Below are 24,912 nucleotides of genomic sequence, written 5' to 3' on the forward strand. Positions count from 1 at the left end.
CCATGACACAGCCCTCCTCCAGCTCCAGCATCCTCCATGTCACAGCCCCCCTCAGCTCCAGCATCCTCTGTGACGCAGCCCCCTCCAGCTCCAGCATCCTCCATGACACTGCCCCCCTCAGCTCCGGCATCCTCCATGACACAGCCCCCCTCAGCTCCGGCATCCTCCATGACACTGCCCCCCTTCAGCTCCGGCATCCTCCATGACACAGCCCCCTAGCTCCAGAATCCTCCATGACACAGCCCCCCTCAGCTCCAGCATCCTCCATGACGCAGCCCCTTCCAGCTCCAGCATCCTCCATGTCACAGCCCCCCTCAGCTCCGGCATCCTCCATGACACAGCCCCCTAGCTCCAGAATCCTCCATGACACAGCCCCCCTCAGCTCTGGCATCCTCCATGACACAGCCCCCTAGCTCCAGCATCCTCCATGAGGCAGCCCTCCTCTAGCTCCAGCATCCTCCATGACACAGCCCTCCTCCAGCTCCAGCATCCCCCAGGGCACAGCTCCCCTCTAATCCCAACATGCTCCAAGCTGAAGCCTCCCCCAGTCCCAGCACAGTCGCGGGCTCAGTCACTCCTGGGGCCCCGGCCCTGCTGAGTCCACCCTACCTTACTCAGCTCCTCTTTCTGGAGTTCCCGCAGGTTGGTCATTTCCTCTGTGAGATCCTCGTCCTCCTCCACGCCTCTCTTGGAGGCCATCCGCCGCCTCCACTCCTTCTCTGGGGAGCCAAGGAGGGTGTCAGGGGGCCGGGGCAGAGCAAGGGAGCAGGGAGGCGGAGGCGGCTGGGAAGGATCCAGCCAACTCCGCTGGGGAAGTGCCGGGAGGCAGCATGCCGCACCCCAACAGCTGGGCCACCCCCAGGGGCCCTTCCACGACCCCGAGCAGCCAGGGCCCCGCGGGGTGTCCTACCCCGGGGCCCCCTCCGTCGCCATAACGGGGCCTCGCTGCTGACTCAGAGCAGCACGCCCGCTGTCCTCGGCCGTTCCCATCTCGGGGCTGAGCCGGGGCCACACGCGGCAGGGACCGCCCCCCGCCACCCCCTACCTACGACTGCCAGGGAGGGAGGGCAGGGCCAGTAATCCGTCTCGATCTTGGCCGGCTGGTTGGGGTCCGGGGGCTGGGCTGCTGGGAACTTGGAGGACTCAATGATCTGGTCTTCTCTCAGGTGTTTGCTCAGCGGGGCTCCGGCCGCGGGCTCTGCAATGGAGGGACAGGGAACGGAGGGCTGGTCTCCCCGTCTCCTTCAGGCCCCTCCCCCCCGTCCGGCGCCCCGAGATGCCTGCGCGGCAGGGCGCAGAAAGCGGCCGCCCTCACCTCTCTGCTTGTAGATCGGCGGCTTCTTGTATATGTTCAGCTCCATGGTGTTGGTCTCTGGGGAAGGGCAACGGGAGGGTGAGACGTGGCAGAGACGGAGCCAGTCCCCCACGGCCATTGGCCCCAGCATGGGCAGCCGCGGCTGAGTGTCCCCCTCCCCACTGGTGGGGGAGGCTCTGGGAGGAAGGACCGATGGGGCCCAGCCCCCCAGCTGGGTCTGCGGGCCGGCTCCGGGCTCCCCTGGCTCAGGCTGGTGACGGGGGGAAGGCACCAGAGTAGGAGCAGAGACGGGGTCTGGTTTGGGTCTCTGGTTGGGTCAGTGGAGCCCTGAAGTTGGGGCCCTGCTCCCTCGCACCCCATCCCCCAGTGGGGAGCCGTGGGGAGCCCCAGGCGGGGCGGGGGGGAGCTGCCGTACCAGGTCGGTGGAAGTGGTGCACTCCGCTCCGGGCTGTGCTGCTGGTCCGGCGACTCGCTGCCTGAGAGGCACTTCCGAGGGCCTTGTTCTCCGTCCAGTCCCGGATGACCTGGGAACAGAGCCAGGGTCAGCGGCCGCCCGGGCAGGCCAGCGCAGGGCCGGGCGGGAGGCGCGGAGGGACGGTACTCACTTCTGGAGAAGGAGGAGGGGAGATGGACTTGGGGGACAGGGATCGCTGTGGGAGGAAGCAGAGAGAGAGACGCCAGTGACCGGACTCCTCCTGAGCTACACGGCAAAGAGTTCAGACACAGCCCCCCCTCGCCAGGCGGGAGCTCCCCCCCCCGGGAGCCTACCACCCCAGGGACCCTCCCTCACCTCTCGGCTCCTCGGCAGCTCCACGTGCTCCATGAGGGAGTAGGTGAAATGGGGCTCGTAGATCATTAGGTCCGGGCGCTCGATGTCCAGGATCGCCTTGTCCTTGGGAAGTGCCGCCAGGTCCTTGTAGCCCAGCACCTCGTTGTCCATTCTGGCCTGCGAGGGCGGGAAAGCGGCTCCACACACACAGAAGCAGGCGTCCGAGCCTTGGCCTAGGGCCCGCGGCTCTTTCCGCGTGGGGCTCAGGCCTCCCCGCCCCAAAGGGCTGCTCCTCGCTTTAGGGATGGAGAAACACACGGCAGGGGGAGGGGCTTGCCTAGCTCACGGATCAGGAATCCAGGACCCCTTACTCCCATTGCCTTACTCTAAGCACTAGGCCAGACTCTCCTCCCAGCAGGGGTGACTGGTGCCTGTGGGGGAGGGGGAGCAGGGAGGGGACATGGGGGACACCCCATTTAGGGTGACAATGTTGGTGGCGGGAAAGGGAGGCGGTGCACCTCGTGAAGAAGTTCCCTGTAAGCTGGGTGCTTGGGCGGCCACTCAGGAGCGATTCAAACGCCGCCCAGAGCTAGGTTTGTTGTGTCGCCCGGTGGTGCACATTCACATGTGCGCCATGCACAAAATTTATTCTGCACACGGTGGAAAGGATTAGAGGGAACATTGCTCCTGTGTGCTACCAAAAGTCACCCATGCCTCCCAGAGCCAGGTACAGGACCCAGGAGTCCTCACTCCCCTTCCCTTGCTTTAATCACGCTATTAAGCTGCCCCACAGGACGTTTGGGTGACCTCCCCCCCGGAAGGAGACATGACGTGTCCGGCACTCACCACGATGCTGGAGGGCGACCCTGGGACGCTGGACCCGCGGGAGGAACAGACGCTCCCGGGTGAGGTCAAAGATTGCTGGGAAGGAGGGAGAGATCTCGGTGAGTTTCTTTCTCTGCCATTGGCTTCATCAGCGTAGTCAACAGGGCAAGGCAAAAGAAACCCCAGCTAAGCTGCCCAGGAGCTGAGCGCCCGAGAGACACACGGACAGGCAGTAATACCAAGGGAAGCAGCCATCTGCTGACCCTCACTCCCTTCTGGGGGGGAGCGACGCTCCCAAACCCACCAGCCCTCTCCCCTGCCCTGCTTGGCGGTGCCCTTTGGATACGTCCGCTTGGCTAGCTCTGGCGTTGGAGGGGGAAGGCCATGATGCTGAGTGCAGCGTGTGTGTGCGCACCCACGCACCTGCACCTGCGTTCAGGGGAGGGGTGTTTGCACGGCACATCGCTGTGTGTGGGTGCCTGGATGTATCCACGTGCAACTCTGTGTGTGTGGGCGCCTTGAGACTACGTGTGCACGTGTGCGCATGTGCGAATGAGTGTGTGTGTGTGTGTGTATGTGTGTGTGTGTGTGTGTGTGTGTGTGTGTGTGTGTGTGTGTTCCCACCTCTGCATTTTTAGGATGGGCTGGAGATCAGTGGAACTGACTCCCAGAGAAGAGGGCCTTGATCCTCAGGGCAACACCTGGGAAATGCAGAAGGACATCAGCTCTCTGGTAGCCCCCTTCCTTGGCAGTCTGCTGCCTCATGCTCTCAGGTTTAGCTGTGGAGCTGGGGGTAGGAGGGGCGGGGCTGTAAACCTCTGGAACTCTCTGCCACTGGATACTATCAAGGCGGAGAGCACAGCAGCACTCCAAAAGGCGTGGAGGTGTGTATGAGTCATAAGAACATCGACAGCTACATTAGACCGGGGAAAAGAGAGGAGATAGAAACATCATGCTTCAGGGCACAGACCAGCCTCTAATGCAGGACTACTCAACACACGGCCCATCTGTTTGCGGCCTGCGATGCAATTTGGGTTTACGCGGGGCTCGACGTGCGGCATGAGGGTGGGAGCCAAAACAAAAAAGCATCAATAGAATGGTCTTCTGTGGCGATGCGTTTTAGTAGTTCCATTCCTGGACTGTCATTGCTCAGTAAAAGTGCTGTCCTACGGGTGGAAATTGGGTCAATAGTACATTTTATTAATATCAGCAGAACTGACTTAAATGGGGCCTGGGTGTTGTGTAGCCTTGCCTTAACCTTTGTATTCACACATGTCAGTGTGAAAGAAGCTATTTGCATAGATTTGCATAGATTTGCATATCTATGCAACCGCACTTCGGTTGCGGCTCTCGGCATGCGCTGTGAGTATCATTGTGGCCCCGGGGCTTCCAAAGTTGAGCAGCCCTGATCTAATGGATGAGGGTCAGGAAGAATCTTCCAGGTTATTCTATAACTGCCCAGTGGGGTTTTTTTCCCCTTCCTCGGAAGCGGCAGGGGCTGGCCGCTGACGGAGCCAGGATGACTGCGTACAGATGTGGTCTCCTCACCTCAAAAAAGATATTTTGGCCTTGGAAAGGGTTCAGAAAAGGGCAACTAAAATGATGAGGGGTTTGGAACGGGTCCCGTATGCGGAGAGGTTAAAGTGACTGGGACTTTTCAGTTTAGAAAAGAGGAGACTGAGGGGGGATATGATAGAGGTCTATAAAATCATGAGTGGTGTGGAGAGGGTGGATAAAGAAAAGTTATTTATTAGTTCCCTAAATAGAAGAACTAGAGGACACCAAAAGAAATTAATGGGTAGCAGGTTTAAAACTAATAAAAGAAAGTTCTTCTTCACACAGCGTGTAGTCAACCTGTGGAACTCCTTGCCAGAGGAGGCTGTGAAGGCTAGGACTATAATAGAGTTTAAAGAGAAGCTAGTTAATTTCATGGAGGTTAGGTCCATAAAAGGCTATTAGCCAGGGGATTGAAATGGTGTTCCTGGCCTCTGTTTGTCAGAGGCTGGAGAGGGATGGCAGGAGACAAATCGCTTGATCATTGTCTTTGGTCCACCCTCTCTGGGGTACCTAGCACTAGCCACCGTCGGCAGACAGGATACTGGGCTAGATGGACCTTTGGTCTGACCCAGTCCGGCCGTTCTTATGTTCTTCTGATGCTGGGCTAGAGGTTGGCCTAAGACTCGTGGGGGGAAGGCTGGACTCAAGGACGACGACCCCCCTTGAACCTGGAGAACCTGTGAGCTGCAGCGCCCCCCAAACCACAAACCACGTCCAACTCCCACTCGGCCGGCACTGGGCAGGCGTTGCCGTGCAGTCTGCAGCTCCCGCCTTGACAGCGCGGCTGGGTCTCAGACTCCCGCCGCCCAGGGGGAGCCATGTCTAGGGGTGTCGGTGGTTAACCGGTGACCAGGCTGGACTGTGGTAGCTCCCGCCCGCCCTTGGCACAGCACGGTGGGTCCGGCCCGATCAGTCCCCGCCCGCGACAGGCCCCCAGCCCGGCGGAGCAGCCTCGCCTACTGCAGGCCCCGCCCGGCTGACGCAGCCCCCCGCCCATCCCCATTCAGCGGAGGAAAGGAAACGTTTCGCGGGTTAACTGATCACACAGGAGCGGAGGGTTTGGCATGTCGGTGGGGCAGGGCAGTGCGGCCTGCCAGCAGCTTCAGCAGGTGTGACCACGAGGGGGTGCTGTCTGCCCGAACTCGGGCGAGCCGGGGCGGCGCCCCTGGAGCAGGGAATGGAGCGGGGAGAGGAATCGACCCTGCTCCTTCCCTTCTCTGGTCACAGCAGCTGCGCCCCCCAGCCCCCAGCGAGTGCCGTTAACCGCATGCGACGGAGCGGGCTTGCCTGGCCCTGCGCTGCCTTTGCCAGCTCCCCCCTCGCCCTGCTCCGGAACTGACCCCTGCCCATCACCCGGCAGGGGATGCTCCCGGTGCTGTCCTGCCATCGCACCCCGCGCCGTGCCGGCTCCCTTGCCCTCTGTCCCGGGCATTCCCTGCAGCCGGGGCCCTAAATCTCTCTGCAGAGATGGCCAGTGATGGAGGCCTGCTGGTGCCACCAGCTCTGAGCTGTGGACACCAGCCTGCTAGCGAGCAGACTGACCCCTCCTGTGAGTGGCTCACGGGCCCCAGCCCCAAACAGAGACGGTCGGGGCTTGCATTGTCCCCCGGGAGGTGCAGGGCTCCTGCGTTCCAGGACGGGGCCACAGCCCAGAGCACCGACCCCCCCCCGCCCCATCGCCTTGGGCAGGCTCTCAGGGGGCGATTGCCAAAAGGGGGGCTGCGGGGCCCAAGGGGCTAACCCAATTCATTTACCTTCTGTAACTTTTCCATGCCGGCGTCTGCGGGAATCTGGGTCACGCACAGAGTCCTGCGGGGGAGGGGGGAGAAAGATTCGTTAGCAGCAATCCGTCAGAGCAGAGGCATCCTGCATCCACCTCCCCCTTCCCCCCCCCCGCCCGCTCTCCGGCGTCCTGGCCACAGCGCAGGGGAGCAGCCCAGCCAGCTGCTGCTCGGTCCCGGGGTGGCACAAAGCGGACGCCAGGGTGTGGCCCGGCAGGTCGCCCTCCGCCAGGCTGCGCCTGAGACCAAGCGGGGGCAGGAGCCGGTCGGGATTGCCACAGGCCGCTCGGGCCCGCACGCAGCCCTAGTGGGTGGGGGCTGGAGGGATAAAGGGGGGCAGCTGGGATCGTGTGTACGGGGGGGGGGGGGGGGATCCAGCAGAGGCACCCGGCTCAGACCCGTCCGATGGGATGTAAAACCCCGTTTCATTGGGTCAATGTGATGGTTAACTGGGGAACCAAATAAAGGGGGTGGAAGTGGGGGGCTCCACTGGGCTGGAGCGATCCATCCCCCCGCCACGACCTGGCTGCACCCCCTTTCCCCCTCGCCATGGACAAGAGCTGGGGGGGGGGGACTGCCTGTGGGGAGGGGGGCCGGCTGGGCCCCTCTGCCATGGACTGGCAGCCGCTGCCTGTGGTGGGCCCAGCCCCCTGGCCACAGCCGGTAGGGAATTGCTCCAGCCCGGGACAGCCTCACCCATTGAGGTTAACCTGATAAAGGCCTCAGCAGTTAACCCTTCACATCCCTAGGCTGCAGGCAGCCCTGGAGCAGGGCCCGTCCTTGGCCCCCCGGGGGTCTCGCCTCGCCCGTGACTGGGCAGAGCCGGCTGCCTTCAGGCATCTGATGCTAATGCAAAGTGAGGTGCACTCGGCAGGGCGCTGAAATATTCATGGCCAGCTCCGCGGGCGGCTGCCGGGTGAAGGGGACAAGGCTGGGAAGGGGAAGGGGGGGGGCATTGTCAGCCGGGGGGGGCACTCGCAGAGCTGAACCAAGGCGGTTCTGGTCTAGGTCCCCTGGGCTTGGCCCGTCTCTCCTGGAGGCAGAGGAGACGCTGGCCAGGAGTTACATACCAGCCAGTCTGTGTTTCCACATCCCTCTGGGCTCCTAGGCTGGGCTACGGATCCAATGCTCCCTCTGCAGCGGGGGAAAGAGAAGGGGGGAGGTGAGGGCTCTGCACACCCAGACACTGAATGCTGCTTCCCCCTTCGTGCCTCTCCCGCGGTCCGGTCGCTTAGCCGCAGACCCCTGAGCCGCCCCCGGGCACGGCGGAGGAGCCCCCGGTGCCCCGCGGTTTCCGCTTTTGTTCGCTGGCACCCAGCTGGCCAAGACGGTCCGGTCCCCGGGACCCACCCGCCTCCGGATTTACCGCCCGCGTGTCACCTGCAAACGGGACCAGGGATGATTCACGACCCGCTCAGTCACCAGCCCCCCTCCCCGCCCCCGCTGGGACATTCTGGGACCTCTCCGTTAGCCGAGGCTTTGAGCTAACCCACCCCTACGCGCCCAGCCTGGCATGGGGGCGATGGCTTGGTTTGGAGCCCACCCAGCCCCGCCGGGCTCAGCACGCCGAGAGAGAGCTCTCCCGTCTCTCGGTGTGGGGGGCCTGGCAGTGCTGGGGGCAGCCTACAGGGATCCCAGCCAGCCGGGCTCCCCGCGAAGCAGGCCCCTCCGCGGCCCAGGCTCCCCATGCGCGGCACAGAAGGATCGTGGCCCTTGTTTGGAGCTATTGTTCCCGGGCCGACGCGCCGTGACAGCGAGCGCTTTTGGCCGCCTCCCAAGCTTCCGGCAGCGACGCAGACACGCTCGCGCTCCTGCTCCGGCTCTGCCCACCTCCCCCTCCACGGTCCCGTCGGCGAGGGCTTTCCAGGAAGCCCCTGGGGCGGCGGACGCACAGCTGGGGAGCAGCTCAGTCCCTCCGCAGCCGGGACAGCCTGCGCTTCGGGGCGTAGCCCTGCCACCTCCGGCCTTGTCAGTTAGGAAATGCTTGTGTGAACCCGGCATCTCTTCCTGCTCCCCCTCCTTTGGGAAACCCCCTGCTGCCCGGGGGCCAGTCCCTTCACCCCCCCACTCACCGGGAGAGGGGGGAGGCTCTGATGTGCTACTCTGGTGCCTACTGATGTCTCCACACCCCAGCCTCTGACAGTGCCCCCTAACCTGACTGCTCGGTGGGGCTCCACTACCCCCAGCTTTGGGCTCCGCCCCCCACCCAGCATCATCCCTGTCAGGGGCTACTGTGACCCCCCCATGTCCCCAGATTAGTAGCCAGTTCTGGAAGTTGCCAGGCCTCGTCGGTCAGCTTTGGATCTTGGTGTGGGTCCCATTAAGCCGTGGGTCAGATTAGCGGCTCCGGTTCTGATCCATCTCTGGGGGCTGGGGCGCCCTCCCCGCCACCTGGCAGCCCCACTCCCCACCAGAACGGTATCAGCTCCAAGAGCCGGCCCCCCACTGCCCCCCTCCCCCGGAGCGGCTCTTGTCCTGAGCGCTGAAACCCGACCCTCGCCCTCCAGACGCACTTGCCAGCCGGAGACAGCTCCGATCGATATTCCCCTGACCCTCTGCCTGGACAAGGCGTCCGGGCCAGGCGAGGAGGGGGAACGGCGCACGCCAGCTGCAACGCAGCCTCTAGCCTCCCTGGGCTGCAGAGTCTGGGGCGGGGCGGTTTGCCCAGCTATTACACACCCCCTCCAGCACCCCCACTCCTCACTCATGGGGTGCCAGAGGCCGTCAGCTTGTCAGGGCTCACGCCCTGAGCAGAAATCGTAGCTGCTGGCATGTGGCACATCAGGCAGAGACGCCACATGCTCCAGCCTTCCTGGGTTCCATCGGATCCGGCTGCCGAAGGGAGGGCCCAGCAGGCCCCCCCAAACGAGGAGCCAATCCTGCCCCGTCCTCCTCCAAACTCTGGGAACCAGCCTCCAAACCAAGCAGGGTTAACCGCAAGCTGAATGCTTGGGCAGCCACCCAGGAGAGATTCGGGGGCCGCCCAGCTGCTTAGCAAAGCGCCCACAGCATGTGTTTCTATTGGTGGTGCACATCGGCGCAGGCCTCAGTGCACAGAACAAAATTTATTCTGCACACCGCTGGGAAAAAATCGAGGGGACACGGAAACCAAGCCCAGTTCTATGGCTGTCAGAGGACGCCCTGCGGCCTAAGCAAAGGACTGGGGGTCAGGATCCCCGGGGGCCCTCTGACAGGCTTGTCAACCTTTTCTGAAGTGGCCCCTCATTCTGCTGGTCTTGACTTTTGGAGGGCCGGAAGCCACTTGGTGAAACCCCAAAGCACCCAAAATCAGGGGTCTCCTTTCTTCCGCGCCTCGATTTCCCCATCTGTAAAAGGGAGACGATGCCACGGCCCTATGGCGGGGGCCTGGGAGGGTGCGTTCTGGTCCCCCTGCCTGCGAGGGCTCCGGACGGGCTGGCCCCTGTCTGACAGCCTGGAAGGGACTCCCCTGGCCCTGAAACATGAAGCTCAGGAGGTTCATTTACCTGCCTGTCCCAGCCCCTCCTGCTGCGGCTGCAGCTAAGCGCTGAGTCCTGCCCTCCAGCGGGCCGGGGGGGGGGGGGGGGGGGGACGACAATGGGTTTGTTGTTCAGCGGCCTCCCTTAGCCCGGCAGAGTCAAACAGACTCTGCTCCGTCTGGCTTCAATGGGCAGCAGGAGCTCGTCTCTCCTTCACGGGCCGCAGCCTCTGCCCTGCCTCGGGCAGCGGGTCCCGCACCAGGGCCCAGCGCGGAAGGCTGCTCTCCCCAGCGACTGTCGGCCTGGCGCTGGCAACCAGGGCAGAGCTAATTCGGCCTTTTGTCCGGCCGGCGGGCTGGGGTGAGGAGGCCTCGGCGGCGGGGAGCTAGGGCAGTGGCCTGGCTGCAGTCAGCGCTACCGAGCAAAGAAGCCAGCGCCGCAGGGTGGGGTACTGGGGCGGGGCAAGGGGAGGGGTTGCAGTCGCCTCTTGTGGTTTTCTTGCTTCATCCGAAAATCCCCTTTCGGGCAGCAGAGGGGAGAGAGCAAAAACCCCTCACGCTCCGAAGGGGGAGGGTCTGCAACCAGCGTCTTGCCACTGCGGCTTTCGTCCTGATGGGTCGCTGAGATGCGGCCACCTCTGGGGTGGAGGGTGACATGCCCCTTGCTGCACAGCGGCGATAGCTGGGACCACGCGGCTTTAGGCGCCGGTATAAGGAGACTCTTCCACACCCGCACGGGGGCTCATGGTTCCAGGAGGGCTCGCGCGCCGTAAGTTGACGCAGCTCATAGATGGTTTTACCCAAAAATCTACCGCCACCCCCACTGGGCTTGTAGCCTTGGTCCTTGAACAGCCCTGGGGTTGCCAACCTGAGGCTTACAACTCTCAGCCGTCGCTTCCAGACATGGAAGATGGCAGGAAGGTCCCGCAAAGCCTGGCGCATGCTCTAGTCACCGGAACTCAACCTAGTGTGATACGTTCCCCGACCTCTTCCATCAGGGCTCGTCGGTCTCACTGGGAATCTCCCCCCTTTGGGCCAGAAACCATCCGGTTTTGGTGCTGTGCGGCCAGAAGCCAAGGCAGCCGAGGCAGAAATGCAGCTCTGGTCAGGCAGCCGCACCCTGAGCCCATTCCAGATGGGCCCCCAAATCCAGCCCCACTTCTTCTCCCCTGCCCAAGGGCTGCACCCAGGCCCTCTCTGCATCTGGGATGGGGGCACTTCCTAGGGACGGGGCTGTGAGCCTTCATTCATGAGCGCCTGTAAAAGCCCAGCGAAACCCTGCATGGCTGGCGCCAGAGAGGGCAAAGGACTGTTTCATCCACCCGTGAAAGCCTCTTTCTCTCAGGGTGGCAGCCCTGCACAGCAGGGAGCATGCGGGAGCTCGATAAGGGTGTATTGTAGGGACCAGGCCGGCTGAGAGCACAGGATACATGAGCTCAGACTTTCCACAGGCACCGCGGCCGGCAAAGCCAGGGGTGGAGTCCTTGGCTCCCTGGGAATGGCATTAGCAGAGGCCTTGCTCTCCTGCCACTGGGCCGGGCTGTGAGCAGACAAGGAGAGCCCTTGGAAATCCCAGGCCACCGGCGGTGAAGGGGATCAGGGCGCAGGTGGGCGCTCACACAGATTGCAAGGGGGCACGCTGGGCTGTGGAAGCTCGGGAACCACAAATGCCCTGGCGGTAGCCTTGGGGAGGGTCAGTCTCATGGGTTTCCCAGTCTGTTGCACCACCCCCTGGATGAGCCCAAATTCTGCTGGGCCCGGGAGCAAAGCAGTGTCTGTGGAGACCCACACGGACAGAAGGGACTCGTGCCCATCGCTCTGTGCAGCCAAACCAGGCCCAGCATAACCATCAGCCAGGTCCTACGTAGCACATGAAGCCACGTTCACGGGGGTGATCCAAGGGACGCCATGTTCCACGTGTCCACTGGACATAACCCAGACAAAGTCACGGCCTGCAGATCCACTGAGGACAGTCCCGTCTCACGGATTCACTGGGGACGATCCACACCCTGCGTACCCCCCAGGGACAATCCACAGGAAGCCACATGTTCAGTGGGAATGATCCACGGGAAGCCTCTTCCCCTGGCCACAATCCATGCGAAGCAACCCCACCTGTGTCCAAGGAGAACAATCCACGGGAAGCCAAGCCCCACACATTCAGTAAGGGCGAGCCACGTGGAGCCACATCCCACAGATTCAATAAGAACAAACCACATGAAGCTACGTCCCATGTATGCACAACTCAGGCCAAGCCACGTGAAACCACGTCTCCAGTCCCCCTAAAGCCACATCCTGCATAATCAGTGGGAAAGAACCACATGAAGCTAGATCCCAGGTATCCACTGGGGAGAATCTGTGAAGGCACATCCCACATATCAACACCTATCTAATGCCAGGTAAGGTGCAGAATTCTTTGCCCGGTGCGCCTCCATGGATGTTCCAGGTGAGTGCAGGGCACTGCCTTCAGGCTCACGTGTCTCAAGTGGTCCGTGCCTGGCTGAAAAACAGGATGAGCCACTGTCCTGGCGTTTGATGCTCAGTATTCTTACGGGCCAGGAGAGAAGCCGGAAGGAAGTCAAGGTAGGGATGTAAGAGTGGAGTCGATTAACCGATAAGCAAAAGTTTATAGGTTCATGCTATAGACTACCCCTCTCCCCTCCCCAGTAAATTGTTCAGCAGGCTGGCCAGCAGCCCAGCTCAGCCCTGGCTTGCAACGGGGCTGGGACCCACCCCCACTGCGGCTCTGCATTTAAAGTGTATTAGAAGCCAGGTGGGCAGGCAGCCGGGCTCAGTTCCAGCTCTAGGTGCTCAGACCCCCCCCTAGATGGGGGCTGCTGCCACTCTGCACTGCTGCCTCTCTGTCAGAGGTAGCAGCACAGGGCAATGGGCAGACCAGCTCCCCTCGCAGACCAGCACCCACCTGGCACCCTGTGCTGCTGCCGCTGATACAGAGGCAGCAGCACGGAGAGGCTGGGGCCTACTTGGGAGTAGCCAGAGCGCACTGGCTGCCGGCCCCGGCCCCGGGGACCATCGAATAGTCGAGTATCTGATAAGAATTCTTGAGGTTATTCGACTTTTCAATGACCCGATATTGACCATCCCTAAGTCAGGGTGAGGGAGGGAGGCCAGGCAAGGCAGAGCAGGTCTTGGTCGTATGGAGCACTCAGCGGAGGCTGGAAACACCTCACCTCCCTTTACTGAAGGGCCAGGCACCTCTCAGTGCTGGGTGACGGGAGTCACGTCTGGCTGAGTTGGAACGTTTCGACATGGCCGTCAGAAGCAGCTGCTTGGCCCTTACCGGCAGACAGCCCCGGCGGTATTTTGAGATGATAATAAGAATCACAGAGAACATTGGTCTCCCTCCCCGGCTACCGCCCCTGTGCCGGCAGCTGCCAAGTCCCATGCCCAGGGTTTCTCTCCTCCTCAGGTCCCCCGGGACCCTTAGCTGCGTCCTAGCTGGCAGCAGCCTGCAGCTCTGCCCACCCGGGAAAGACAGGCTCCTTCGGAGATGTGGCAGCTGCTTAGGAACATTTCAGACGCTCCCTTGTGCAATAGCAGCGTCTGGGCTGCACGCCTCCCGAGCCACCCGCCTGCTGGCCTGCCAGCAACAGACCACTGCAAGGCGCGGCTGGGCTCTGCGTGCGCCCTGAGCCATGTGTCAGGATGTCAGTGACTAGCTGACAAGCAAAAGCTTATCAGATAGTCGACTAGTCCCTCGCCTAGTCGCTTCCCCCTCCCCTTGCTGCCTCTGTCAGAGACACCAAGGGGGGGCAGGAGCCGGCGCTGGCGGGGGGGGACGGCTTAAAAGCCAGTTCCCCCCAGCACTATCTCCGTCGGGGACAGGAAAGTAGCAGGAACCAGACTCGAGCCGGGAATCAGCGGATTTCCCAGCTCGCGCCCCGTCCCAGACACTGCTCCTCCGCTTTCTAAAATGTACGAAGAGCCTGCCAGCTCTTAATCCATTTAAAAATCGGAAGCGCAGCGGGGAGGATCCCAGCGCGAGCCGGGACAGCTGATTCCCATCTCATGCTGGGCCCCCCCGCTGCACTGTAGCCTTTTAAATATACTAAGAGCTAAGAGCCTGCAGCTCCCCCCCTTATCGACTAATCAATGGAAAATCCATCGACTAGTCGATTAGTCAATGAACCTATCTTTAACATCCCTAGTCGTGTGCCAATTCCCTGCGCCCAGGCCCCCAGCCTGCGATATATACATCTAGCCCTGCAGGGCGAGGGAGAGCCAGACCGCGACGCGACGCACACAGAGGGAGTTGGCCAAGAAAGGAGCAAGCAGTGAGGTTAGCGAGAGCTGCAAGGAGAGCATGAGGCAAAGGGATACCTGGGCAGAGGGCTGTGTGAGACAGGACAGGGGACACACTGCAGGCGGAGAGAGAGATCCAAAGCAGGAGGCGGGCAGAGCTGAATCTGTCCCTTTCACCTACCGCCGTCACCTCCCGCGGCCGAGCCCCCTCCCTTCCGGGGCACTTCATCAGAACAGGCTTATCTGCAGCACGCAGCTGTGCCCCCACCCAAATCTGCATCCAGTCTCTCCATAGCAACCTCCAATCTCCCCGGCCCGGTGATGCCAGCCGCTGGGGCTCTGCTTGGCAGCCAGTCGGAGAACACACGCGCTGGCTGCTTGCTGGGGCCAGCGGCGATAAGGCCGCATCCGCCCCGTGTTTGGGAGTCTCACGCAGGCGGCCGGGGGGTTGGGATCCAGGGAGCAAAGCCATCCCCTCGCCACAGGGGCTGGGGCTGGAAGCAGAAAGCCAGGCTGGGGGCAGCAGAGCAGGGTCGGCCCCTGCCCAGCTCCGAGCGATGGGCTTGAGCCAGTGCCAGCGGGAGTCGAAAGCCCCGGCAACGCCCGGTGCCCAAGCCTGCGCTCTTCTGCACGGCTTGCTCCTTGGGGAGCTGGGGGGCTGGCCTGACCCCGCTGGGGAAGCAGCACCGGGCAGGCAGGACCCAGCGCTGAGCCCAGGCAGACGGGGGGTGCTGCAGGTGGGAACGGGGAAGCGCCTGGAGGAACCGGCCCCTCCTCAGCATCTCCCATTCCTGAGCCTTCAATGCTTGGGTGTGGCCAATCGGCAGTGCCCCCCCCCAGTGCGGTCGGTGCCCATTGTCCCCCGCTGCTGGCTGGAGGCTTGTGCCCGGTCCTCAGGGACACGGACCATGAGCCACACTGGTGACCTGAAGGCTCTATTCCACCTCGGTATAACACATGCCCGGAGGAAACTCCAGCCGCCTGTCTGCTGAGCCGTGTGGCCCAGGAACCCCAGCGGCTGCACCGGCTCCCACCCAACAGCTCTGTCCTGGCACTCGGAGACACACTGAGAGACACCCCCGCCTCCCACCAAAATCACAGACCCCCGCTCGAGAAGTCCAAGTCCTTCTCAGTCGGTAAGGGGATTATCGACTTCCCACTGGACCACAGGGCAGCACAAATGTCCCCCTTGTACAGGGAGGAGGGGGAAACTGAGGCACAGAAGACTAAGCGATTGGCCCTAGCTCATGCAGGAAGTCTGGGGGAAAGCAGGGAGCCAAACGTACAGCCTCCCCGCAAGTCCTGGAGTAGGGCCTAACCACTAGACCAGCCTGCCACAGCGGCCCTAGTCTGCTGGAAGTGTGACAGTGCTGACCGGCGGGGGAGATTCCTCTGCAGGACACAGACCCTACCCAGGCACTGGCTTCAGACTCCGGAACTCACCGCCACAAGATACGGGAGCACCCGGCCTTGCCGAGCTCAGAAATAAATGCAAAACTCTGCCAGCCTGCTTTGACTTCGATTGTGGGCTCTCTGGGGCGGGGGCCGTCTTGGTCCCTCTGTGCAGCGCCGTGCGCGGCGGGGGATCCGCCCACGACGGTGGCGCTCAGGTGCGCCAGGGATCCGAAGCACAGAAACCGCCAGGGCGAGCTTTCCTGCAGCACGCTCGTCTCGCACACAGCCCGCGCGGCAAGCGCTGTGTTCAGCGGGACTCACTTGGGCCAGAGGTGGGGGAAAGTGCACCGGATTCCAGCTTGGGGGGGGGGGGGAGGAGGATCCCCCAACGCTCCCCCCGGCCTGGGGCACACACACAGAAGAGGATTCGAGAACAGAGCGGCCTTGAGACATGCCAGGCCAGTGCCCTTTCCGAACACAATGCGGGACGGGGGCGGGGGGGGGGGGGACTGGGGGCAGGAGGGGCTCAGTGCACAAGGCTGGGCTGACATGGGCGATTTAGGAGGCTGGCTTCTCCCCCCCCCCCCCCGGCTCCAGGAAATCCGGGGTTTGACTTTTCACAAGAGCCAAGCATGGCGCTTTGCAGCAGGCTGTGGGAAAGGGGCCAGGGCAGGAGGAGACGCCCCTGCCGGAGAGAGGGGGGGAGGGGTGTAATGCCTGGCTCGTTCACACCTCTTCCTTCCTGCTCACCTTCTCCCCCTCTTCTTCTCCTCCTTTCTCCTTCCCTTCCCCCCGTCCCAGCGCCCCCCCCGTCTCCCTCGCCCTTCCTCATCCGGACTCTTCCTCTGTGTCTTTCTCTCCATCTCTCATTGTTTCTCTCCCCTGGCATTTCCCCCTCCCGCGCGCTGCGGCCTCATGTGAGGGTTGCTATGGAAAAGACTCACAGCCATAAATAAGCCAGGGATATGCTAGGTCACAAGTTCCTGAAACAGACGGGGAGCAAGGCCTGCGAGCCAAGAATGCACATGGCCGGGTGGGGGGGAGAGGGCTGGGGAAGCACGCCCCGCCCTGCGGGACGCCCCACCCGGCCTAGGGGAACAGCCTGGAGAGAGGCTTAGGACCCGCCGTTCGGCTCCCCCGGCCTCCTTGCTGAGAGCCCCCCACTGAAACACCAGCCGCGCCCCTCCGCTTCAACCTCGCCCCATCCCAGCGCTCCTGCCTGCCCCACAGGGATGCTGGGGGCCAGCTCGGTCGACCCCCCTCTCCCTAGGGCAGAGGAGAGACCGGGGCTTCCAATTCTGCTGTCTCAGCGTCTGGGCTGCCCTCCAGCCTCCTCCGCTCTGCCCCAGGGGGACTTAGCGCCGATATCCTGGGGGGGGAGGGAAAGCGGATATTATCCATTGTGAGCCTGCACCTGCAAGGGATGCAGCTGCCTTCTAAAGCCCCTGCCACCCCGAGCGCTCACAGCCCTGCCCATGCCCTGCTGTTCCCGTGGGGGAGGGGGGGAGGTGCAGGTGGGAAACTGAGGCTCTGAGGGAGGAAGCGACATGCCATGGGTCACTTGGTGAGCCAGTGGCAAAGCACCCACCAAACTCCCATCAGCCAGGTGCACGCAAGCCCTGCTGCAGACGGTAGAGGCGGAGCCCACGCAATTTACAGCGTGACCAGAAATCAGGAGTCCTGACACACATGGCAATCCAGGCCTCTCCTTTCCCCAACAGGCCACGCTCCCAGCCTGTCCACATCTGCCCTCTTTTCTCAACCAGGTCCCTGGCCTTTTAAGAAATACATGGGTGCACGCTAGGTCACACGTCCTCTCCACCCCATTTGTTCATCCCAACTCAGCTACCTGCCACGGCTGCTTCCTGGCCCTCAGCTGGGACCCCGTCGTTACTAACAGGTTTGTCCTCCCAACCTGCCCCTGAGGTAGGACTGACCCACTACCCCCATTTTACAGATGGGCAACCGAGGCACAGAGAGACTGACTTGGAAGTCTGTAACAGAACCAGGGGCTAAGCCGAGCTCTCCAGAATGTCTGTCTAGCGCCTTAATCACTCAGAGCATGCAGCTTCCTCCTGGCAGGAGAAGAACCAGGGCTGGGTTTCTGCGCCTGTGTGGAACAAGTTTTCCACTAAAAGCATTTCCGGAAAATCATGCCAGTCTAGACCTAGCCTCTATGCCTCTTGCTCCATATTTGTCACCTTAAAAAGTGGGTTGTGCCCACAAAAGCTTATGATGCTATTAATATATTTTTTGTTAGTTTCTAAGGGTGTGTCTACACAGCACCCTAAACTCGAAATAAGATTCTATTTCAAAATAGCCTTTTTTGAAATTGGGCATGTCTACATGTAACCATCACCAGGTGGATTCAAACCTGGGACTTCGGGAGCTGAGTATGGGAGCCTCTACCCTCTGAGCTAAAAGCCAGCTGGCTCCCAGCCCATGTTGTAGAGGTCTTTTGGTCTTAACTTTTGCTGTGGTCTAGGTACCACTTGCATTGCTCAGTAACCACATTAGGGCTGCGTCTAGACAGGCATGATTTTCTGCAAATGCTTTTAACAGAAAAGTTTTCCTGTTAAAAGCATTTGTGGAAAAGAGCGTCTAGATTGGCACGGATGCTTTTCCACAAAAGCACTTTTTGCAGAAAAGCGTCCGTGCCAATCTAGATGCGCTTTTGCGCAAGAAAGCCCCGATCGCCATTTTCGCCATTGGGGCTTTTTTGCGCAAAAAGGTTCTCAGCTGTCTACACTGGCCCTCTTGTGCCAAAGCATTTGCGCAAGGGGGCTTTTTCCTGAACGGGAGAGTCTTTGTATTTGCGGAAGAACACTGGCAATCTTACATGAGATCGTCCGTGTTCTTGCGCAAATTCAAAGCGGCCAGTGTAGACAGCTGGCAAGTTTTTCCGCAAAAGCAGCCTAGGTGTGTGGGTTACATACACCGCACCAAATTTCAGAATAATGCCCTATTTCGAGACATCCCTTAACCCTCATGGAGAGTTACAGGGATGCAGAACTAGCAGGCCTCTTATTTTGAAGTAAGAGGTGGCTTGTTAAGATTTGGGGTAGCTATTTTGGGATCATAGAACCATAGAATCCCAGGGCTAGAAGAGACCTCAGGAGTCATTGAGTCCAGCCCCCTGCCCAAGGCAGGACCAACCCCAATTCAATCATCCCAGCCAGGGCTCTGTCAAGCCTAGAACCGATCCTTGGGGGACGCTGCTAAAAACCGACCACCAACCTGACATTGAGCCGTTGATCACTACCTGCTGGGCCTGACAATTCAGCCAGCTTTCTATCCATCTTACAGTCCATTTATCCAATCCAGACTTCCTCAACTTGCTGGCAAGAATATTGTGGGAGACCGTATCAAAAGCCTTGCTAAAGTCAAGGGATATCACATCCACCGCCTTCCCCATGTCCACAGAGCCAGGTACCTCATCAGAGAAGCTAATCAGATTGGTCAGGCACGACTTGCCCTTGGTGAATCCGTGTTGACTATTCCTGATCACATTCCCCTCTTCCCCTACCTCTGGTATCCTGAAATAGTCGCAGTGTAGACATCCCCTAAGGTCAGGGGTGGGCAATAATTTTTGCCTGGGGTCCACGTCACGAATTTTTGAAGTAGCCCCAGGCCACTCCTGAAGGGGCAGGGCCTAAACAGGAAGGGGGCGGGGCTACCCCACTCCCAGACCATGATTGGTCTGGGGGTTGGGGAGCCTCTTTGCCCCCCCTTCCCGCTAGGCACTCATGTCCTGGAAGAGGCTTGGCACACTTCCCCACCCCCAAGCACGTTCTCTTCACCACCACCCCCAACAAAAAGTGGGGGCCTTAATTCGCCCCAGGTGGCTGCAGAGGAGGAAGCTGTAGTGGAGTCAGGACACAGGACTTTCCCCCACTTTGCTGTCTCCAGCACTGAGTCAGTCTAGGCTACAGCTCCCCCTGGTGCCACCAGCCTCCGGGGTCCCTGTGAGACCCTGGGCTTCTGGCTAAAAGGCTGTGCTCTGTGCACAGCCCCCTCCCACCCCAGCCAACCCCATTAGAGACGCAGCCCTAGCAATGAAACCTTAATGCTGAGAGCGAGCTGTGCTAATGGCATGTCCATTACCATCCAGGCAGCAATCGGCTCACTCTGGCCGCAGCGGGAGGAGATGCTTATGGGCTCTCTGCCTTCACGGCCATTTGTGCAGCACCATCCATCACACCCTCTGTCCTGCTTTCTCTAGGACAGGTCGGCCCCGCCGAACCAGCCCCATTAGAATGATAGGCCTGGTTGCTAGAGCACGGCTCCCCCCACACCGGGCTGCGGGCAGGCCCTCACACCAAGCGAGGAGAGCATAGCTCATAGCCAAGAGGCGCCTCTCCCTTTGGTTTCTGCTCTCCCTTTCCCGGTAGCCGTGCTTCCCAGGGAGCTACAGGTAGGGTGCCAGATGGTTTAACAAAAAATTCCAAACATCCCCTCCCCACCCAATAAAAAAACCACTGGGAAAAAAATCTGTTGAGGAAAAAAAAGGGGAGACCAAAGTTGTTGAGCAAAAAAAAAAAGAAGGGGGGGACGGGCGCTGTGCCTTTAAATAGCCTCACCCCCCGCCCCCCGCCCGATGCAGCAGGGGAAAATTGTCTCTGCCGGGCTTCCGTGCGAGGGAAACAGGAAATACTGGACATTTCACATGTTTTTTTACGGGGCAAGGAACCCAAACAGCAGATAAGTCCGGGTGAAAACCGGACACCTGGCAACCCTAGCGACAGGCACAGGACAGCTCAGCTGAGGCACAGTCTGGGCCCACAGAGCAGCAAGGAACGGCTGCCGAGGGCAGAGCATCGCGCACCTGGCTGCTGCCTGGCTGAGCCGCTAGAGGACGGACAGGAAATGACTCACGTTTCCTCCGCAGCCGCAGAGCACCACACTGGCTGATGCTAAACAGGACAGGACAGGGGAGGTGTGGGGCTGGGCAAAGGGGCTCCCGCAGTGGGTTGGAGGCCCTGTCTGGTGGTTTGGGCTTGGCCACCCTGTTTAGTGGCAACTTGGGCAGCTGGCATAACTCGGGCGAGCTAGGGATTGGTGTGGGGGGCAGTGGAAGCTGTAAACTGAGCACTGGGGCAGCCACCCAGGAAGGATTCAAATGCTGCCCAGCTGATTAGCAGTGTGCCCACAGCCTGTGTTTCTACTGGTGGTGCACATGTGCACCTGCCTTGGTGAACAAAATTTGTTCCGCACATGGGTGGGGGGGGAATAGCGGGCACACTGCTTAGGGGCCCACGTTCCTGACTATGATGCGGATGCTCCGTGGGACCGTATGGAGTTGGGTATCCCAGTCCGCAGCTTCTGGGATTCCTATGGAGGCTTGGTCCTATGTGCCTGGTGCAACTGCTTTGCTAGAAGAAGAGCAGCGAGGTGACGGTAGCCCCAGGGGAGACGTGGAAACGAGACCCGTAACTGGCGGGTTTCTCAGCCTCTGTCTCCTCCTTTGTCCAGCTTCTCTTCCCGGGCCCCCCCGTGGGTGTGTCGGAATAAGGCTGCGGGGGAGGCTTGCCAGGCTATTGACAATCTATTCCGTCTAGGCCGGTTAGCAGCCCCCGGCAGAGGTGCCCGCTGCCAAAAGCTGGCTCGTTAACATTAAAACGTGGGCTAGCGGCCGAAAACTAGGCAGCCGGCGGGGCGGATTTTTTTCCTCCAGCAGAGCGGGTCAGAGCTGAGGCTGCTCACTCCCTGGAAGGAGCAGGGAACTGGCTCAGCCAGGCAGGCTGCTGCAAAGCACACGAGCCACAGGGACGGTTTCTAGGCGAGTGCTGGGTGGGCCTCACAAGGTCCCTGCCCTCAGCCATCAAACAGGCTCCAGCCGGGAGCCGCCCAGGTCCAGGGAGCGGCTCCATTCAACAAGCTTCTTGGTATTCAGCGAATTTTGTGTCTGTGGCTGCTCCCAGGTCAGGCTCCCAGGAGAGGAGCTCGTGCGCATTGCTCGCGCTAGCTAACGCCTCGTCTCTCCCCCTTTGCTACAGCAGCACAGGACTGGGCGGGGGAGCAGCTGAAGGCGAGGGCGCATGGAGCTGTCTCAGCAGGTGACGCCGGCATGACTGAGATCCCGGTCCCAGGATCAGCTGCCCCGCTAGAAGGGCGAGCCCGGTTCTCCGCTCCACCACTCACTTTGGGCAAATCGGTCCCCGCCTCTCTGTGCCTCAGTTTCCCCAGCTGTAAAACGGGCACCCCGATACTGCCCTTTCTCCGTGCCTGCCCTTGACGGGGCACTTTGAGATGTGGAGCTGAGTGGAGCCCCCTTTCCAGCACGCCTGGCAGACAGGGTTCGGGGACCTGAGACTCGGAGGGCTATTTGCAACCAGGCTAAAATGCAGCAGGGTCCCCTGGCTTCTGAGCACTAGCAGGACGCAGCCGCCAGCGCCCCGCAGGTCTAGGAAGAGCAGCACCAGTTTGCCGCATCTGGGTCACTTGTCCAGAAGCACCAGGGTCACGTGGCAGGCGACGGAGCAGGGGATCTTCGCATTTAAACAGGCTGTTCTCCCCGGGATCGCACAGTGCTGCGGCACGTGTAACCCCACCCACCTAGTGGCCATAGGCTGGGAGCCAGCTGGCTCTGAGCTCTAGGGTAGCGGCTCCTCTACTAAACTCCCCAGGTTCAAATCTGCCTGGTGGTGGTTATACATGCACCAACTATCACCAGTCTCCTTGCTTGAGGGGCGTTACTTCCTCCAGATCCGGTGCTGTCGTTTGTCCCCTGGGAAGGGGAACAGAGCGTGTCAGACAGACACAGCAGGCCAAGTTAGTCTCCACCCTGCTGGTACCAACACAATTGTGTGGCCGGGCTGGCTTGCCTGGGGCCGGCTTGCCTGGGGCCAGGCATGCCCTGTGTGCTGGAGAGACTGTGGCAGTGGTGGAGCAGGGCAAGGAAAAGGCTCACGTGATATGTAATCTGGGCTCAGAATGGGATTAGCCAGATCACAGTGTGTGCAAAGGGGTGGGGGAGACCTTGCTGGAGAGCATCTCCTGGCGCAGAAGGAAACAGGCTTAAGAGATGGTGCAGAGGGGATGGAAGGGTCCTGGCCCAGGCTGCACGGGGAGAGGCGTACACACATATGTGGGGCTAATGGCTGTGACTGCAGCAAGGCAGGGAGCAGCTGCCCTGCACCTCAGACCCCAGCAAACACAGGAGAGGTTGATGCTCCCTCTTTGTGTCCTGACAGCTTGTTCCCTACGTCATCTTCCTCCATGAGCTACCCTCAGACCAGACCTGAGCCAGCAGTGGGGTGGAAACTTTTTAAGGGGGGGAGGGTACTGTGTCTCCACTACTCCACCCACTCTCCACCCCCAGCTGAGGCTAGCAGAAGAGCCTCAGTGCATGGGGACAGCAGCTGGAACCCCGGGAACCCAAGGGTGCCACTGCAGCACCCTCCCCGCCATCCCTCGTTCCTGTGCCTATGCCAGCTGGAGCCCTGCTAGGGGTTATCACATTCCCATGGGGGCCCTGACAGTCCATAAGGATGGTCCGCTCTGCGCACGTCCTCCCTGGGGCGCCGGGAGGCTGCCCCCTTCTTCCCAAACTGAGGAAAAGCCCCCCCAAATCCCACCACCCCTTCTGCCCTGGTCGCCACCAGCCCCACAGAGACTGAAAGGCTGCTGCCATCCCGGTAAGCCAGCAGGCATCCTGGTTCCCAGCTCAGCCAGCCATCCGTGGGCCGCCGCCCGCCCGCACCTCCCGGGGAGGCAGCCCCTCTGCAGGCAGCCGCCTCAAAGCAGCTTAGATCTCTCGCCTCATCCCCAGCCATAGCAACCGCCCTGCCTGCTGCTGCGGAGACGCAAAGGCAAGGCTGGAGACAGGCCGCGGCGCGAACAGCTCTGGGCCGCTGGGCCCACACCACGGAAGGGACTGGGCGGGGAGGAGACGGACCAGCTGCCTCCCTCTGCCCTGGCTTACAACCACCTGTCGGCAAAGCCGCTCTCTGGGCTGACCCCGCCCTGCCTCCGAGGTAGGCAGAGCTGGCCTGCTTCCCACACGTCTCCCTCGGGAGCCGCCCGGGGCTGTGGAAAACAGGACAGGGAATGATTCTTCAGCAGGGCGCGTTCCCCCCGCAGGCCCTTTCCTGCTCCAAGCACAGACGCAAGAGACAAAGCCGAGCTGTCCCCTTGTCCCTGGGTTACTGTTACAAAGCGTTTACCCGGTGCTGGAGACGCACACGGGGAGCCACAATGAGGCCCATGTCGTCCTACCTGGGCGCCCGCAGCACTAAGCCACTGAGTCTGTCCGGGACAGAATGAGACAATCACGGGATTGGGAGAGACCTCGAGAGTCATCGAGTGCAGTCCCCTGCCCTCACGGCAGGACCAAGCCCCATCTAGACCATCCCTGACCGGTGTCTGTCCAGCCTGCTCTTCAATATCTCCAGAGATGGAGATTCCACAACCCCCCTAGGCAATTTATTCCAGTGTTTAGCCACCCTGACAGTGAGGAACTTTTCCCTAATGTCCAACCTCAACCTCCCTTGCTGCAGTTTAAGCCCCTTGCTTCTCGTCAGAGGTCAAGGAGAACAATTTTTCTCCCTCCTCCTCGTAACAACCTGCTGTGTACATGAAGACCCTACCATGGCCCCTCTCCGTCTTCTCTTCTCCAGACTAAACAAACCCTCTTTTTTCAGCCTTGCCTCACAGCTCTTGTTTTCTAAAGTTTTCATCGTTTTTGTGGCTCTTCTCTAGACTTTCTCCAGTTTGCCCCCCTCTTTCCTGAAATGTGGCGCTCTGGATAGGGATGTTAAATCTCCGTTAATTGAAAAGTCGAGTAACCTTAAGAATTCGTATCGATTAGTCGACTATTCTATCGTCCCCGGGGGCGGGGCTGGCAGCCAAATGCGCTCTGGCCCCACTACGTTGCTGCCTCTATATCAGAGGCAGCAGCGCAGGGTGCCAGGTGGGTGCTGGTCCACGAGGGGAGCCGGTCTGCCTGTCGCCCTGTGCTGCTACCTCTGATAAAGAGGCAGCAGCGGCGGGGTGGCAGGAGCCCCTGTCTAGGGTGGGTCTGAGCTCCTGGACCCAGCATGAGCCAGAACTGAGCCGGGCTGCCTGCCCACCCGGCTTCTAATACACGTTAATACAGAGCTGCAGCAGGGGTAGGTCCCTGCCCCATTGCAAGCCAGGACTGAGCCGGGCTGCTGGCCAGCCTGCTGAACAATTTACTGGCAAGGGGAGGAGGGAAATGCGTGTCGTCTGTAGCATTAACCTACAAACTTTCGCTTATCCGTTAATCAGTGAATCGACTACACTATTACATCCCTAGCCCAGAAATGGACGCAATACTCTTTTGCAACAGTGGTACACTGCTGACTCCTATTTAGCTTGATCCCTTTCTGCCGTGCTCCTTCCTAGGCAGTCAGACAGACGTACACACATACACACGAGGGCCTGTCTTCCCCCGGTATGACGGCCGAATCCGATGCTGCTCCCTTCTCCCGGGGTTGGATACAGCAGTCCCCACTGCCTCTGGAGCAGACGGGATGAGCAGAGTTCAACACCCCCCATGGCACTGCAGAGTCGAGCCGTGACTCTCTCATAG

The 24,912-nt window shown here is 60.9% G+C and overlaps 1 protein-coding gene across 8 annotated transcripts in view; it reads right to left on the bottom strand.

The window, feature by feature from the left end:
* The window catches only part of DMTN (dematin actin binding protein), a 47,179-nt gene that overhangs the window by 10,912 nt on the left and 11,355 nt on the right, over nt 1-24,912 (bottom strand). For 7 of the 8 annotated variants that reach the window (XM_075911040.1, XM_075911039.1, XM_075911038.1 and 4 more), the window contains exons 2-10: nt 7,318-7,381; nt 6,221-6,275; nt 2,931-3,005; nt 2,106-2,261; nt 1,921-1,965; nt 1,731-1,839; nt 1,316-1,372; nt 1,046-1,198; nt 610-719 (exon numbers count right to left, since the gene is read on the bottom strand). In XM_075911040.1, coding sequence (XP_075767155.1) covers nt 610-719; nt 1,046-1,198; nt 1,316-1,372; nt 1,731-1,839; nt 1,921-1,965; nt 2,106-2,261; nt 2,931-3,005; nt 6,221-6,238 — 723 coding nt within the window. In that variant the 5' untranslated portion in view covers nt 6,239-6,275; nt 7,318-7,381. Of the gene's footprint in view, nt 1-609; nt 720-1,045; nt 1,199-1,315; nt 1,373-1,730; nt 1,840-1,920; nt 1,966-2,105; nt 2,262-2,930; nt 3,006-6,220; nt 6,276-7,317; nt 7,382-14,042; nt 14,389-24,912 lie in introns of those variants that run through there. The other variant, XM_075911036.1, reaches the window with a different exon arrangement.

The sequence above is a fragment of the Pelodiscus sinensis genome, chromosome 28, assembly GCF_049634645.1.
Source record: "Pelodiscus sinensis isolate JC-2024 chromosome 28, ASM4963464v1, whole genome shotgun sequence".
Taxonomy (NCBI): domain Eukaryota; kingdom Metazoa; phylum Chordata; order Testudines; family Trionychidae; genus Pelodiscus; species Pelodiscus sinensis.